Raw genomic sequence first — 16163 nt, 5'->3', positions numbered from 1 at the left:
TCCCAACCATTCAGAAGTATCTGACACAATCAGGAATGTGAGTGGGATTTATTCCTGTAAGTCTCTTTAATTGTTCTCTCACATAATTTTTTGTTATCTTTAAGCCTTTTTGTTTTTGAGTGATGATGCTAGTGCTCGTTTTTTTATAGTATATGAACAAAAACCAAAAATTGGTTCCTATGCCTTCTTCCTCACCCCTGTATCTGACATGTAGTCTCCTTAAACCTAGTAAACCTGAACTAGTTGTTTCTTTAAAAGTGATTCTGTAAGTGTTATACATTTTTTTTGTCATTTTTGGGATTTTTAATTTTTTTTTTTTCTGGGTGATCATTAGTGCTTCATAGGGAGATGGAAGATGAGAAGTGAGGATGTGTGAAAATAGTTGATGTAATTTCCTTGAATTAATCCAAGCATTTTTCTGTTGAAAAAATAAACTCTTGGTAAGAAAAATAAGCAACAAGTATAATTCTTTCAGTGGGAAAAGTTTCATCTTTCTTTAGATTTTCTTATAAAGATGGAGAAGTACACTGGGGCTTTGCAAAACCAGAGGGTTTCTAGTTTCCTGACAGGACTAAGTCCATTTTATTAATTGAGGTGAATTCAGGGCAGAACTGAGCAATGATCAGAGGTCTGAAAAATGTAACTGTTAAAGGAAGGTTAAAATTGGAGCTGTTTAGCCTAGAGAAGACGGATGGGAGTAGACATAAATGTGTAAATTAAAAAAATAAGCTTAACAAAAAAGAAACTGCAAACAACTCCCCCACCAAAACAAAAAATTGAGAGGGAGGGAACTGGTCTGTCTGTCCATTATGGATATTGCAAGTAATGAACTCAAACTGCAGTGGGGAACAAAATTGAGGTTAAGATTACCTGTGAAGAAGAATCTCTGTTAAAGCACTGGAGTAGATTTTGTTAGTTTTTGTGGTTTTTGCTGATGGCTTTTAATAGGTTCTATATGATCAGTCTCAACTAAATAATAGAGGTCTTCCATCTCTGAAACCATGGTGGGACCAGATGACCTCTCAAAATCCCATTATGGACCTATTTCCTTTGATCTAAGGCTTGACTAAAGATGGTCTCCCTCATTCTTTCTTCTCCAAGTGAGCTCCTGTCTTCAGTGGGACCCTGCCTTCTCTTTGCGTGAGCTTCTGTTTTCAAATACTGTTTTTGGAAAACCTGCTGCTTTACAGTCTCTGAATATCCACTTATAGACATTGATATCAACTCAGTTTTGCGTTTAGCCATATAGATGTTTCCCTGTCTTTGTTTTTCTGGGGCATGAAAGAAAAGCAGACAAAAATCCCAAATACATGAGTGGTAATCTTGGGATGTCTTCCCAATCTGTGGGTAGGAATTTCTCTTACTTTGTGAGACACACTCAAAGAGCTTCTTTATCTTTCATGACTGTGTTTACATCTTTTAAAACAAATGCGTACATAGACATCCAGAAGAAGATGTTTTTCAGATGATACCAGACACTACTACAGTCGCCTATTGTTTTTTGTAGCATTCTGGGACGAGCTGAAGGGCCAGTCATACTGTTCATTCTTTAGTGCTTGTTTGCAGATTGATTTAACCCATTGAGTGGGTTACCGGGCAGGTGAGGCTTATGTGCCCTATGGGCCATGTTAATTTCTGTGCAGCAGAGAAATTCCTGCTCTCACATACAATGCTTCTTTGGCAGGAACTCACCAACTTAGTCATGAATTCTGTTGGTCCCTTTTTCTGAGGTATTGCTGCAGGGATACACAATGTTTGGGAGCAGATGCGTGAAGCTGAGACAATACTAGACTGAACTGAGTTCTGCCTGAAACTCTGCGTGGCTGGCATTGGAGTGGGTGACACAGCTTGATACAGTTCTCCCCTATAGTTTGAAGGGGCTGTCTCAGATCTGTTCATACCTGTTTTCTACTTCTATCGCTTCATGCCTGGCATAGGACTGGCTTGCTACAAAGTTTTAAGAATTGCTTGTATTTTTACTAATGCTGGCAACTCCCTTGTCTTCCAATGAGCTCAAAAATTATTTTTATGTAGTCTATAGAAAACAAGATGCTTTGTGTGAAAATCTGAATTACAAGGTCTTTCATGTGCAGTCCTAGCAGTACTGATTCTGGAATGTCTTCTTGTTCACATTTATTCTGGAGAAGCCCATCTTTTTGCAGCATTTATGAATGGTTTTTCCTTCACCTGCATGAAAAGGCTTGTAATTGCTACAATGTCTTTTATAGTTGGGAATTACTTTTTTTTTTTTCCCCTCTTTTTCCTCATTTGAGCTTCTTCAGGCTTCTTTTAGGCATTGCATAAATGTATATTTTTCCATGCAGGCCTTCTCCTGGTGTAAATCTTAAATAGGACTGGCAGATGAAAAAAAGGAAGCAGTTATCTCTCCTTCCCAGAGGGACTTGGATGAACGTCCAATTCTGGCTTGCTTGGAATATCTGTTATAGAACCTTCAGGCTCTGACTCATCATCTCCTGTTCTATGCTGGGACAGTGTAAGAAGTTGCCTCCCTGAGTTTTTTCCTAATCTTCTGCAATGTATTTTCTTTTCTTATTAGACTGTGGCAGAGGCATGAGAAGACAGCTGAGAGCAGTAACCTTTTAAATCAACAATGCATGAATCATTCAGAACTCAAAAAAATTGAACTAGCACATCCTGTTGTCCAGTCAAGTGCCCTTACCAGTGCTCTGAAGAGAATCTCTATGAGCTTGATGCCCTTTATCTAAATTTGTGTCTCAAAACCTGACAGGAGCCAGCATGGTGAATCTTACCTCCGCTGTTCAGCAGCCAGGTGGGGCTCATAAATTACAGTATGGAACTTAAATCATTCCTGCCACCCAGCCTCTTGGCTGCTGTTAAACTGGATGGTGGACACGTGCTGGAAGATTTTGAGGGCTGCTGCGATAAACTTAGTAGTGTCTAACTGAAACAAGTCAACTGTTGGTTACCACTGGGGCAGGCCTTCCTACAAAACCACAGAGCAACCTGAAAGTGCTGCTTAAATATGGGTAGTTGAGGATCATCCCACTTCTTTGGGGATCTTTGGGCAGGAATAGTGAATGTGAATTGGTCAGACCAAGAAATCCAGGTTCTCAGGGAGAGAATCTTGAACTCTTCAAGCAGCACTGTTTTTGTAAACTTGGCACAAGCTTTTATTAAATTCTAAGAAGGTCACATGCTAGTCATAAGATATGAGGGAGAGGTCAGTTAGAGCCAGGATTTAATATGCTCTCTGTTTTGTATTTGTCATTCAATATTTATATTACCATCATCTACAAAGACACTGGATAGATTTGGATCCATTCCATATAACCTAGCAATGATGTACATGAAGGGACTCTTGTATTTTATGTCCTGAGGAGCAATGTTAGAAAGACCGTGCTTTTTAAATGAAGAGATCTGCAAATTTTCTTTAGTTCTGAGCTGCAAGTAAACAGCTTGACAAGAATTCTGCCTGTTATTTCCCTTTGCTCAATAAACTACTTACCTTCCTCCATTAGGAACCCTATTTCAGGTTCCACCATCCAGGAGTGTTCTTACAGATATTTTCCGAGGATGAACTTTCTTGGATTGTTGGTGTTAAGACTAACTTTGCCTTTGCAGTTTGCATCAAATGTGCCCGTTCACTTAAAGGGCAGTGTCAGCTGCAACAGGAAATCAAGGCAGCTTCTCAAATCATAGGTGAAGAATGGAAGGAATGTGACATCTCTAAATTTGTTTCAAGGATATGAATAAAGGCAAAATCTGTCGTACGCCAAGACTCAAATGTCTGACAGCGTGTGCTTTAGAGAGGTGAGCCAAGCATCTTATGTCTGTGATTATTTAGTTCACCACTATTTCACTGAAGGATTTTTCACGTGCTAAACATAGTGATCAAAGCCTGAATGAAACAGCAAATGAAGCCATAGGCACTTTCCCCACTTTCCCACCCCCAGTCCTCCCTTCCTCCTTTTTTTTTTTTTTTTCCTCGTCTCTAGTGAACATAACAATGAGAACTACAAGTCTGCAGTGTGCTTGTGACTGTATATTGAAATGTGCTGTAAATTCATGGTTAAGTCTATATTCTTCTTAATAAGTGGCTGCTCCGTCTTTGTTTTAGAATTAGATCTGGTAAGAAATTCAGCCAGTAGCTCTCAGAACTTTCTTTAAGTTATTTTACTACCGTATTTTATGCTATTTTCTAATTCAAGGTTTGCTTAGATCCTTTCTCCCGGTGTGTTTGGAGTTTATAGATGCATAGCTAAACTTCTCATGTTCTGATAACATCTTGGATGCTGGCCACTTCACAAATTTTAAACACAAAGTTGTTTCCCTTAGTTGGAGCATTGCCAAAATTAGCTGTTGTATCTGAGTTAGCTGGATTAGCTGTTTCTACATTCTTACTTTGCCAGCTCGCCTCCTTTAAATAACATCTCTCCCCAGCCCAGAGGCCTTAAGCAGAGAGGCTTTGAGGTGGATACTGTAATGTGTTCTGCAGCTTCACTCCTGCATGTTCTCAGGGTCTGCTGTCTTCTGCATGTGACAGCACCTAACTGTGGCTTGCATTCCTAATAACAATAAACTTCAGTTCTGGAACACCCCAAGCTTCTGACAGAAAGGCTTAAGATTGGTAGGGGTGCAAGTTCAGCCTGGTCAGGGATATTATTGAAGCCAAGGGCTGCATGGCTGTGCAGGGAAGTAATATAGCTGGGAAGAGTGCCAGTAAGGGGAGCAAGACTTAATGGAAGAAGGGGAATGAAGTGAACCTTGAGACCCAAGGCAGGGTTTATGAATGAGAGTGTTTATCTGTATGAAAAGCCACCCATGTGAGTAACAATTGCTGGTGTTGTAGGCTGCTTTGAGTGATTAAAAAAAAAAAAGTAAATGCAGCTGTAATGTGACTTCTGCTGTTTGTGTGTGTCGTCTTACAGAATATTTTGGGAGGTGACCAGGGGCCAAACGGCTGCTGCTCCAATTTATCATAATCCTTGTAAGCCTCATTGAGCCAAACCAGCAACTGTCAAGTGAGGTTGATAACTATAGCTCATGTGTCTGTCTGTCTCTTCTGAGCACAGGACTGAGAAAATGCACACTGCTTTATTTTTTTCTCTGTGTAGTTGGGCTGGTTATGGGTATAATAAAGCACTGTTCATCTGAGTGTCTCTGCACAGTGACATGAGACAAAATTCACTTAGGCTCAGTGGGTGTCTGGTAGACTGCAGCCAGCACTCTCAACAGTGGGCATAAGTTACATGTTTGGATATAGATGTTGCCTCCTGTGCCATCTACTTCCTGTTGCATGTCCTCTGCCAAATCTGTGCTTCACATATAATATTAATGATTTTTAATAAACTGTGTCAGAAAGCTACTGTGACATCTGCCAGCTCTGGCTTTTGCAGAGCCTGTCTTACTTGCCTGTTGTTTTCTAGTTTTGTGTCTAGTAGGAGACTGAAGTACATTCAGATTTTATTTGGCTTTCTGTATCTGCTTTGAATAAACCTCCTCTCTTCTACCCCACTCCCTTTACATATGCTTCAAAGCATAGTGTAAAAAGTATTAGCCAAGTAGTAGAAAAAGCTTAGTAGTAGAAACAAACAAGTGTGCTCCTTTGTACAGACTGATTTTGCTTCCTGCTCACATGGTGATGTGAACTCTGGTGTTCAGTTCATGCAGCAGGATGAATTCAGTATTTCTAAACCTTTTAAAATAGTCAGAGGATGTGGAGTTGTCTGTAGCATGTTAATAGTGCTTACTTTTAATCACAAAAGCAGTTAAAAAAAAAATCCATACACAAAGAATTCTGGTTTGAGGGGTTTCATTATTATTCATCGTGCAGCTCTTTCACTTCATCCACTGATGTACTGGTGCCAACACAAAAACAAAACTGCTTTAGCGAATCCTGAGTATTGAGAAACAAGCATGAGGTTTTGTAACACAGCCTGAAACTAAAGCAATGTTTTTACACTAACATTTGTTATATGAAATATTTTCTTTTCCGTTAATATCATTTGTGATGATATCAGTGGATATATGAAGCTATGAAATAAAGTTGAAAGTATGCTTCTGGAATTTAGTAAAATATGTAAATGTAAACAATTTTTGAACCCTTTTTAGAGGGCTTATTGTGTTTGAAGTAAGGATTCTCTTCCTTACTTGCTTTCATTCCACTTGATCTACACAGTAATTTTTGTTTCTCTTCTCCCCTGTCTCCTTCTGAAAATATCCACTGCCAAAACATGCATTAGAAGACGTTCAAAAATAGATACCTTGAAATGGGGAGGGCTGGACAGCTGTAAGAAAGTGAAACAATACCTAGATGGATCTTTTTTAGTTTTGTTTTCTTGGTATTCCCGCTCCCATGCCATGAGCATTCAGAACAAGTAAGTTTTTGGTGAGGAGAGAGGCAGTATGCTTGAAGATTCAAATCCGTTGCACTGTTCATGCATCTGACTTTATCTTCTGTGTGTATCTTCTGTGATGAGAGCCATGGAAGGATATTAGGGGAAGTGTCCTGAGGAGAGATTGATCAGTGCATGTGTTGGTACACATGCTGTACAAAAGCTGTGCAGTAAGAGAGCCCTGTGCTTCCTGAGGAAAAAGGACTGCTGAGGTTGGGCTTCCCTCTTTCAGGACGTATTAGGGTGATATGCATGTACTGAAAAAGAAATGAGAAAGGGGTGTGAAGTGAGAGTATGTGGAATAGAAGGCTAATCAGACCCTTGTGTGCCTGAAATCTTGGAGCAAAGATTTAAAAATTAGTACAGGTCTTTCTCCATTTCTAATCCCATCAGTAAAACAAGAGACAGCTACTTATGAACAAGCCCTGTTTCATGACTAAAGGATAGCTGATATCTGCACTGATACTCTTCTTGTTGCTCTGATGACAAAACAGAAATGAAATTATCAGAGCTGTTCTAAAGTTAGTAGTCCTTACTGAAGAAGCTGGGTTTGAAAATGCAATTATGTTCAGCTTGGAAGATGAATTGCACTTTCAGGGGAGAGCCATTGTTTCTGGCCTTGCAAGTTCGTGCTCTCAGCAGTTGTGTCCTATCACTTGTTTGAAGTCCAGAAGAAACTGAAATAATGACAGCACTGGTCTTGGCCATGCCCTTCCCTTGTAATCATGTTTGTGTGCAGTTTATGCTGCCAGGGTTGGGGAGGAGGCCCTCACTGTTACTTGTCCACTTTGAATGATTAAAATTTCTCTTGAGTGTAGGGCTGATTCATCTATAAGGAAAGTTTAACTCAAAACCTCTAAGTTGAATCTGAACTCACTTGGTTCTTGTAAGATATCGGAGTTTTTGGCTGGGCTAGTTTTAGTATTTGTTTTGGAGGATGTTGTCAGACTCCTGAGGACTGGGTAGGCAGATGTTGCTGCTTTTTATTAATTGTTCTGTCAAAATAAAAGTACTCACTGAATCCCCATCAGACAAATTCTGGCTTTTTGGAGAGAGGAGACACTGAGGGAGGGATTTAGCTGCTCTTTTGGAAAAACAGTTCTGGAGCCCCGAGGTTCTCGCTCAAGATAAGTTAGCTTGGGAAATGAATTATAGGATTTGACTGCTGCAACCTCTTGCTCTTCAGGTCTTGGTGGTAGACAAAGGAAGTACTGTTCTGAAGAGATACATGGAGAAAAAGCACACATTTAAGTGGAAGCTGGAAGTATTTGTGTGGTTGCATTTGATTCTTTCAGAAAGAAGTTACTGTTTCTGCAGAACTACACGAGATTGGGTTGGGAACATATCAGATTTATCTTGATGTGTATTCTTAAGTTAAAGCTTTGCTGGCTAATTACCCAGTGCAGAGTGAGTGTGCTTGTGTTGGAAATCTGCTTGCTTAAATTAATTAAGAACCAGTGCGCCTCAGGGGTGTTACCTGAGTGATGAGAGGTTGTGAATCTACAAGGGGTTCAAGATCTCAGAGGGGAGAAGCCAAGAACAGAACAAAGCTTCTCTTCATTTGATGGTGGCTCAGACTGCACTGCTCAGGCTTATAAACCTTGTGCCAGTAGTAGTGACCTGATGTGGTCCCTGCATGGCTAAGTCAGCCTTCACAGCATTTCTTCTCTTAATTAGTCTCCCTCTTATTCTGTGCATTGGGCTAATTACCTCCTGTTGTCCAAGCTGCTTTCCCGACTCTCGTTTGTTTTGAGGTGGTGTGATCTTAGTTGATTTCTGCCTCTGTTTAACACCATGGCAAACATTAATAGGAGGACTTGCCAAAGGTTCCAGTTGATGGCTCTTCCCTGCTCTTCCCCCCAGAACCTTTAAATTATGCTCAATATAAGTCACTTGTATTTATGTTACATTTAGACTTGTAGTACACTGAAGCTTCTCTCATATTTTTGGTAGAGGATCAGATATATAATCCACAGTTCATTAAGTATCGTTTCATTCTAAGGTCATTAGTGAATAAATTAATCTGTCATGTTCTTCCAGCAGAAAGGATAATTTTATGGCTGAATAGAGTATTAAAGCTCAGAATGATGGAAGTGTTCTGCATGTATAATGTGCTAGATATTTGGGCAATATTAGTGCATTTGTTTGGCCCCCTAGGGTTAAGCCTGTGCGTGAAAACTTGCACCATGTGATGTGCACAGAATGAGGCCCTCAGGGCTGCCAGCAGAAGCATGGCTGCTGGGACAGCCATGGAGCTCCCAGTTTGGTAGAAGCTGCTTGTAACAAAGAATTAAAGTATCTTGTGCCTGGAGTGGTGGCTGTGAAATTCTTGCTTCCAAATGAAACATCTCAGAGCAGAATGGGTGAAGAAGGATGTAACAAAGAGTGGTGAATCGGATGGGGCAGTTGGGACAGCCAAACCAGCTGCCATTTCCAGCTGTCAGGTTTTCCTCCCCTGCCTTCACAGTAGGGATGGCTGAGTGGGCCTCACATTGGTTTTCATAAGTTACAGATGGATGCATTTATTCCAAGGAATGGGAAACGGTTTCAGCGGTGGAAGTTTAACCTGTGGGCTTTAACGCCTTGGGCTTTGCTGTTCATCCAACATGTGTTCTTCCGTGTGGCTAGTGGAGTAGTGACTTCAGTAATATTCTTGGTGAATGCTGGGTGATGCCTCTGTATTTCATTCAATTAATGTGGCATTTTACCTTCAAACAAGGACTGATTAGCTAATTCACAGTGCCTTTGTGTTTTAAGGGAGACTTGTCAGCTAGCTCTTGAGGGAACGTGGTAATTCTGAGGGAGCCTGTTTTTCCTATAGGCAGAAATACAAGTGAAAACATATGGTGGTGTAAAACATCCCTGAAAGAAGCCAGGGGAATCTCTCCTGACAAAATTCTGAAAAATTTATAAGTTAATCCAAGGAATTGTTAATAACTTTTGCATATCTAATTTTCTAACATTAAAAAAAAAAATTAATACTGCTTTAAACTACAGTACAATTCTGTCTCATTTTTGAGCTCAACCAAGGCAATAAGGAGGTCTCTGTTTAAGAGGGGAAGAAAAAACTTGCTGGCTTTTGGCGTGTTGGAATTAGATTTATTTTTAAGTCTACATCTGCAGTGCTTGCTGTATTTGTCCATGTGACTTGAATTGCATGCACTCATTTAGATCTACTGAAGCATGAGTTACTTGGAATGAAAGGTCTGTGTAAAATGGTAGACCTGTCAATGAATAAATAATGTTGATATATGCTTATAGTTCCTAGGAGTAAATCCTTAACCATGTAATTCAATAGAGAGAAACTGAAAGGGTTGCTGTGAGGTGTCTGAGGGGTTTTTTTCCCCATTTAAATTGGTAGGATCCAAAGAAGCCCCTTAGGTCCCTAGAGAGCTTTTCATGCTGAGATAGTACTTTCTTCTTTTTTAAAATGTGGCCTTACTATAAAAAAAAAAAAAAAAAAAATATATATTCTATACAATTCCACTATACAAAAGTAGATATTCAGTGCTCTGAGGTATGGTGCCAGCTCCAAGGCTTAGTTACTGTCAGTTGACTGAATCTGACTTCAAATAAGAAACTTCACAGGGGCTGAGAAAAGATGCAGTGGCTGTAGGCATTTTATTTTAAGTATACTAAATGTTTTTTAAAAAAAAGGCCTGAATCATACTGTGTTTTTCTCATCCTGTTCATGTATGTGAACTATGTGTAATTTGTCATCTCTATCCTAATGTTCTAATGTAAGCATTCTGAGGCAGCAGGGGCCCCCTTCTACTTTATCCTTCAAGGCGCTGTATGTTAACAAATAGTGTGGTCTCTGCCCCCTTTGTAAAGGGACACTTGTTTTCCAGACAGAACCAAGTATCTGCTCTTTTTTTGCTCATTAAAAAATCTTGTTTGGTGGGTATTTAAGATATTTAGGAAGAGTCAAATTGGAACAGTGCTTGAAAGTGCACATTCATTGGTGGGAAAGACCATCACAATCCAGAGTGATATTCCTGGGTGTGAAATGCCTTGTGCAGGATACCAACACTAATCTATTTTCCTTTTATTTTTGTGTGTGTGTATGTGTTTGTCTATGTTGGTTCTTTTTGTTCACTCAGCCCCTTCTATGGAGAAGACTTTTACTGTGAAATTCCTCGGACCTTTCGCCATCTGTCATTTTATATTTTTGACAGAGATGTTTTTCGAAGGGATTCCATCATAGGTATGTGTTCATAAATTACTACTTTTATTACAGCTTATTTCTCTTGGATTTTAATTTTTACATCATATGTAGTCTTATGAGTTGGGGGTCTTAATAGGACTCATGATGATAGTGATAAGTGCTGATCAGTATTGTACTTCTTTTGTCAGTTGTCAAAAATGCCTTCAGTATTACATATAAAAACGTTGGGGAGATAAGCACTGTCTGTTACAATAGTGAATGCAGATTGCAGTTTAATTAAAATAGGCTATGAAATCTTGTTTAAATGACAGCCTCATTTGTTACTGCAAGTGTTACTTCTTATTTTTTTTCCTAAGTGGAGGGCCATTAGTCTTGCAGTTTTCTAGGACCCTGACACTTGCCTGCACGCAGTACTGTTAAACTATGGCAACCTTAACAACAGGCTGAGGAGTAGCTACTGGTTGTAGGTTCCCCAAGTACAGTGATGACAATTTTGTGGAGTGTATCAGAGCAAGCTGTCACCTACAAAGCTCTAAAAGACTTCCAGTGCTTGCTTGAGATTGACAGTATTCTGGCTTTTCCAGGTATTACTGCCTGTGTATTTCATCTGCAGCAAATTGTGTGACACTCCATTTATCTCTCTGGGGATAAAAGCCTTGTAAAGGCTTAGTTGTTATTGAGGGAAAACAGCTTATATTTTAAGTCACTTGAATATTTTGGATTTTTTTTTTCATTTATTCATCTTTTTTGAAATAAGTTGTGTGTGACTACCATGGCTAAAGCTATCTTGACAGAGGTTATAGTGAGGAAGTTGCCAGATGTTGAGCAACAGTTTATATAATGGCATAAAATTTATTATCTTAAACCATGGGGTGGTAGTGCAGATATTTTACATCTATCTTTATATAGTAGTAATTTGTCATGCAGTCACAAGCATTTTCTTTAATTATTATTTTACATATGAGCTGTGAATGCAGGTCATCATTCTCTTAGTCCATAAGTGAGTTCATGTGTGTATAGCATCCTGGGGAGGAGGGAGTCAATTTCTGATTATTGAGTGAACTTTTGCAAAGCTTTTTGTTCTCGCTGATGTCTAGCTTCCCTTGTACTTTGAAAGTAACACCTCCCTTCTTTCAACTGATGAGTTTTTCATTGTTGAAATTATCTGATCTCTTGTGTGCCACCAGTTTTCAGCAGCTGCAGTAACATGTCAATGGGCCAGGGACTTTTCTTGCTCAGGGCTTTACTCCTTCTCTTGGAAAAATAGTCTCTTGAACCACTTAATAGATGTCAGACATATGAAATTGCCGATAGAGAAATGAAAATATTTCTTTCGCCATATTTCCTAAGTTCATGTTTTAATAAACAAGCTCTGATGTTGGAGGGGAATTATTCAGGAGCTGCTAGAGTAATGTTAAAGGTACTGGGTGTAATTTGTGAAGAGGACATGCAGAAAATATAAAGACTTGTTTTCATGCTTGAATGATTGATCAGGTTTTAATTTTTCACTTGCTTCAGGAAATGGCAGTGTTAACTGTTGTATGTGTTGCAGAATCCACAGGTAGGCAAACCGGTGTGTTTCTGTGATCCTAAGACCAGTATAGTAAGGCCTGGGTTGGAAGGGTACTTAAAGGCCATTTAGTTTTGACACCTCTTTTTGAAAGATGGTGGACACTTTCCACTAGACCAGGTTGTTCAGACCTCCATCCAATTGTCATTGAACACTTCCAGGGATGGGGCACCCACAACTTCCCTGGGCAACCTGTTCCAGTGCCTCATCACCCTCACAAAAAACAATTTGTTCCTAATGTCTACTCTAAACCCACTCTTCATTTAAGGTCATTCCCCCTTGTCCTATCACTACATTTACTACTGTAAAAAGTCCCTCTCCTGTCTTCTTGTCAGCTTGTTTAGGCACTGGTAGGCTGCTATAGAATCTACTTGAAGCCATGTCTTCTCCAGGCTGAACAGCCTGTCTTCCCAGGAGAGGTGCTCCAGCCCTCTGATAACTTAGTGACCCTCCTCTGGACTTGCTCCAGCAGGTCCACATCCTTCTTGTGCTGGGGGCCTGAGACCTGGACAAAGTACACCAGCTGGGGTCTCTCAGGAGCAGCGTTAAAGGGTCAGAATCACCTCCCTAGACCTGCTGCTCACACTGCTTTTGTTGTAGCCACAGGGTACCTTGACTTGGAAGTTTGAACTGCACGTTCCTGGGTCATATAAAGCTTCTTGTCCACCAACATTGCCAAATCCTTCTCTTCAGGGCTGCTCTGAATCCATTCTCTACCCAGCCTGTCCTTGAGCTTCTGATTGCCCTGTCCCATGTGCAGGACCTTGTACTTGGCCTCATTAAACTCCACAAAACTCCCACCTGGGATGGTCCCACCTCTTCAGCTATTCAAAGTCCCCCTGGATGCCATTCCTTCTCTCCAGTGTGTCAGCCAAACCACATACCTTGGTGTCAGTGTTGATCTAGCACCAGAAGTCAAACCTCTGGTGTTTCCTGTCTACATTGAGATTTTACTATTGTAGTATTGTAGTATTTTTTTCTCTCTTCCTCCCTCTGTTCCCCTTCCTCCTTATTACAGGCCTATTTCGAAAAGCATTTCAAAGATACGGAAGTGTGATAAATAACAATAGAGAGAAGAAAAATATTAAATCCAGAATTCCTGCCAGTTTGATGCTACTCTCTAGGTTAGGCTTGTAGTAGGAAGATTTTCTATCTAGTAGGAAAGATTTTCTATTAAGTAGGAAAGAGAACAGTGTTCTGGAGTAACTGCTTGTGGCTGTTCTCAGTAGTTCCTATTGAATGGGAGTCAGCAGCTGCAAAGCTCAACAGTAGAGTTGTTTTTTTTTTTTTTGAACAAGTGAACTCTTTAATTTGATAAAAGTCTGTAAAAAGCAATAGTTACTTAAAAGCAATAGTTACTCTATGTGTACCTTCAGCTCAGTTTTAAGACTTAAACCTTTTCTTGATGAAGAGGCTTGAGCAAGGAAGGTTTGGAAGATGTCCCTACTGAAAGGGGTGGTCTGAGCAGAGCTAGAATGAACTCTTTTCCACTGAACCACCAAATTCTGCAGTCAGGGGCCCTTTGTTTGCATTCCAAGGATCACTCATAACATTCTGTTATCATGAGAGACTTCTGTTGAAGAATATGTGGTTACTTGTGCTCATCCAGCAGTGAACTTTATCAGAGGAGGGGGCTGTGGGGTTGTGTCTTCTATCCAGAAGAGACTAATTTTAAGTCCATATGTTACCGAGCTTGTGAATTTACCTGTGTGTGGTTTGCAATATTTGACACCTCTTTGCATTTTTTTGGCTGGTTTTGAGACAGAGAATGGAGTGCATATGGGTCAGAATGGTGAAAATTTGGCAAGTAGCTATTTTTGAAGATGGCTGGTTAGCAGAATTCCTTTTGTCTCACTGTTAAATGTTTCCAGGGGTTTCTCTTGATGTTTCAGTACTGACTTCCAGGGCTACTGGAGCTCAGGCATACTTTTATTAATTCGAATATGAAGTATAAGTTTGCGATGGTAAATTCTTTAACTCCAGAAATGCAACTCAGTGGGTGACAGATGAGAATGGTTAAGCTACCAGAAGCGGAAGATGTGGGAGAGAGACTAGGAGAAACAAGAAACCTCTGACACAAACTTCCGAGAGGAGCCAAACAAACTCAAAATGGAACATGTGTAGCAGATATGTTTTGGAACATACTGTAGTATTTTGGCATACAGGATGGGAGGATTGTGCAGATAAAGATATCTTTTGAGTTTGCATGTTTGTTTATTACATTTGCATTTTCTTAATCATACTTGCTAAGTCATCTGGGATTTTGTTAGTTTAACAGACACAACTTTTGAACAATTGTGTTTTGGAAGATTCTTACGTACTGGTTGAAATGCAAATATAATGAAGAAAATGCAGAGTTCAGTGGATCTGAAATATTATTTTTCTTTTTTTAGATAAAAAATAGCAAATAGTTACTATGAAAGTAAGCTAATCTTAAGCTGTTTAATTGATACTGAGTGGTACTGGTTAGACTTTATGTACTGATTTATGTAGTATGTTGAGATGCTTTGAGTAGGAAATATACTACTGAAAGCAATGGTAAATGCAATTTAAAATCACATTGGCTTGTTTCTGAATGATCAAATAGCAGTAGTAGACCAATTTGCTGGAATATGTCTCTAATATGTAGAGTAGCTAATTCCATCTAATTACAACGAGAAAAACATACAGGAGATGGGGCTAACTTGAAAAACTGTCAATTGGTGTCCCTCCAGTAATAATGGGGGAAAAAAGATGTCCTTGACTAGATGCAGGAGAAGGAATATTAAAATAGTAGTGCTGCTATATTAGGCAAATTTTCTTTAATGATTGTTTTGATAGTTTTCAGCTTCTTAGAAATGTTGAATGAGACATGCTGTGTCTGCAAGTACAATAAACTGGGCTTCTCACCTCAATTACTAAGCTAGATTTAGTGAGAAAAACCATGTTTGTGCTATGTCCTGAGGTGGTATTTCTTCTGGGTGTGTAATGAATAGCTCAGGCTGCCAGGCTGTGACCTTAAACATGAAGATCAGTTCAAAAATAGGAAATATGCCACACCAAGTCACTTAAAACTTTGATGAGAGATTAGTTGATATCATCTGTCCTTCGGGTGACAACTACACAATTATTTATCCTCTACTTGAGTCAGTTTGGTTTTTTTTCACCTCAGCACTTCATTTGTTTTGGTAAGAGGTACATGAAACTGGCTTGCCAACAACTGTGCTAAGCAGGAACTGAGTAGAACAAAATGCTGCTGTGCTGATGGGGATGGAATGGTGCTGAATAAAGCACAGATATGAAATGTTAGAGCTTTTCAGTGAAGGAGCTGAAAGTCAGTGGGAGAAGACTAGTCTTACATTTACAGTAACTTAGCTGCTCTAAATCACCTTCTTACAGATTGTTGGGTGTTTTGTATGACAAATTGTATGCTGGCAGGTTGTAACTCTCTTCCTGCTTAATGCTGGATGAGGTGAAACAAAGTAAAACATTAGAACAAATTTGCCTTCAGAAGTAGTTAAATTTAGCTAATCTGGGCTAAAGTAGATGAAACCAAATCATAGCTCTTGGAGACACAAAAACACCTTGGAATTGAATTGTTTGAGGCTTGCATGTTTGAGTTAGCTGTGCCTTTGTTAATGGCTGCTTCCAAAGCTGAGGAGATATGTTTGCAGAGTTGCCACAATTTATTGCCAAACATCCAAGCAAACCATCCACTGTCATTAGGTAACTGTTAGCAAATGCAGCGGAAGCATCACCTTTTTTTTGTTTCATTATTTTACTGGTTTAAAAGAAAACAAATGAAAAGAATCATCCCTGATTAACTGCTTCTTGCTAGTTAAGTGCAGGAAAGATCCTCCAATACAGCATGAAGCAGAGACCAAAATTTCAGCAGGAAATAGTGTTCCTTAGTATGTGCTAGCCTGACCACGGCTTAGGCAGTGGTTTACTGTTTCCTTAATGTACTGGTGGATGTTGTGGGAGTAATATATCTACTCAGCATCATATAAATAAAAGTACTAATGAAATAAAGGAAACAGATGACTCTTCCACACTGACAAGTCTCAAA

General features: G+C 39.6%; 1 protein-coding gene across 2 annotated transcripts in view; it reads left to right on the top strand.

Moving 5' to 3' along the window:
- The window catches only part of RASA3 (RAS p21 protein activator 3), a 160371-nt gene that overhangs the window by 69882 nt on the left and 74326 nt on the right, over positions 1 to 16163 (top strand). For both annotated transcript variants that reach the window (XM_023918247.2, XM_086880277.1), the window contains one exon: positions 10481 to 10584. In XM_023918247.2, the coding sequence (XP_023774015.1) occupies positions 10481 to 10584 (104 nt within the window). The remainder of the gene's footprint in view (positions 1 to 10480; positions 10585 to 16163) is intronic.

Source organism: Cyanistes caeruleus, chromosome 3 (assembly GCF_971803275.1).
Source record: "Cyanistes caeruleus chromosome 3, bCyaCae1.hap1.1, whole genome shotgun sequence".
NCBI lineage: Eukaryota > Metazoa > Chordata > Aves > Passeriformes > Paridae > Cyanistes > Cyanistes caeruleus.
The sequence above is the reverse complement of the archived record's forward strand: the minus strand, read 5'-3'. Positions and strand labels throughout refer to the sequence as shown.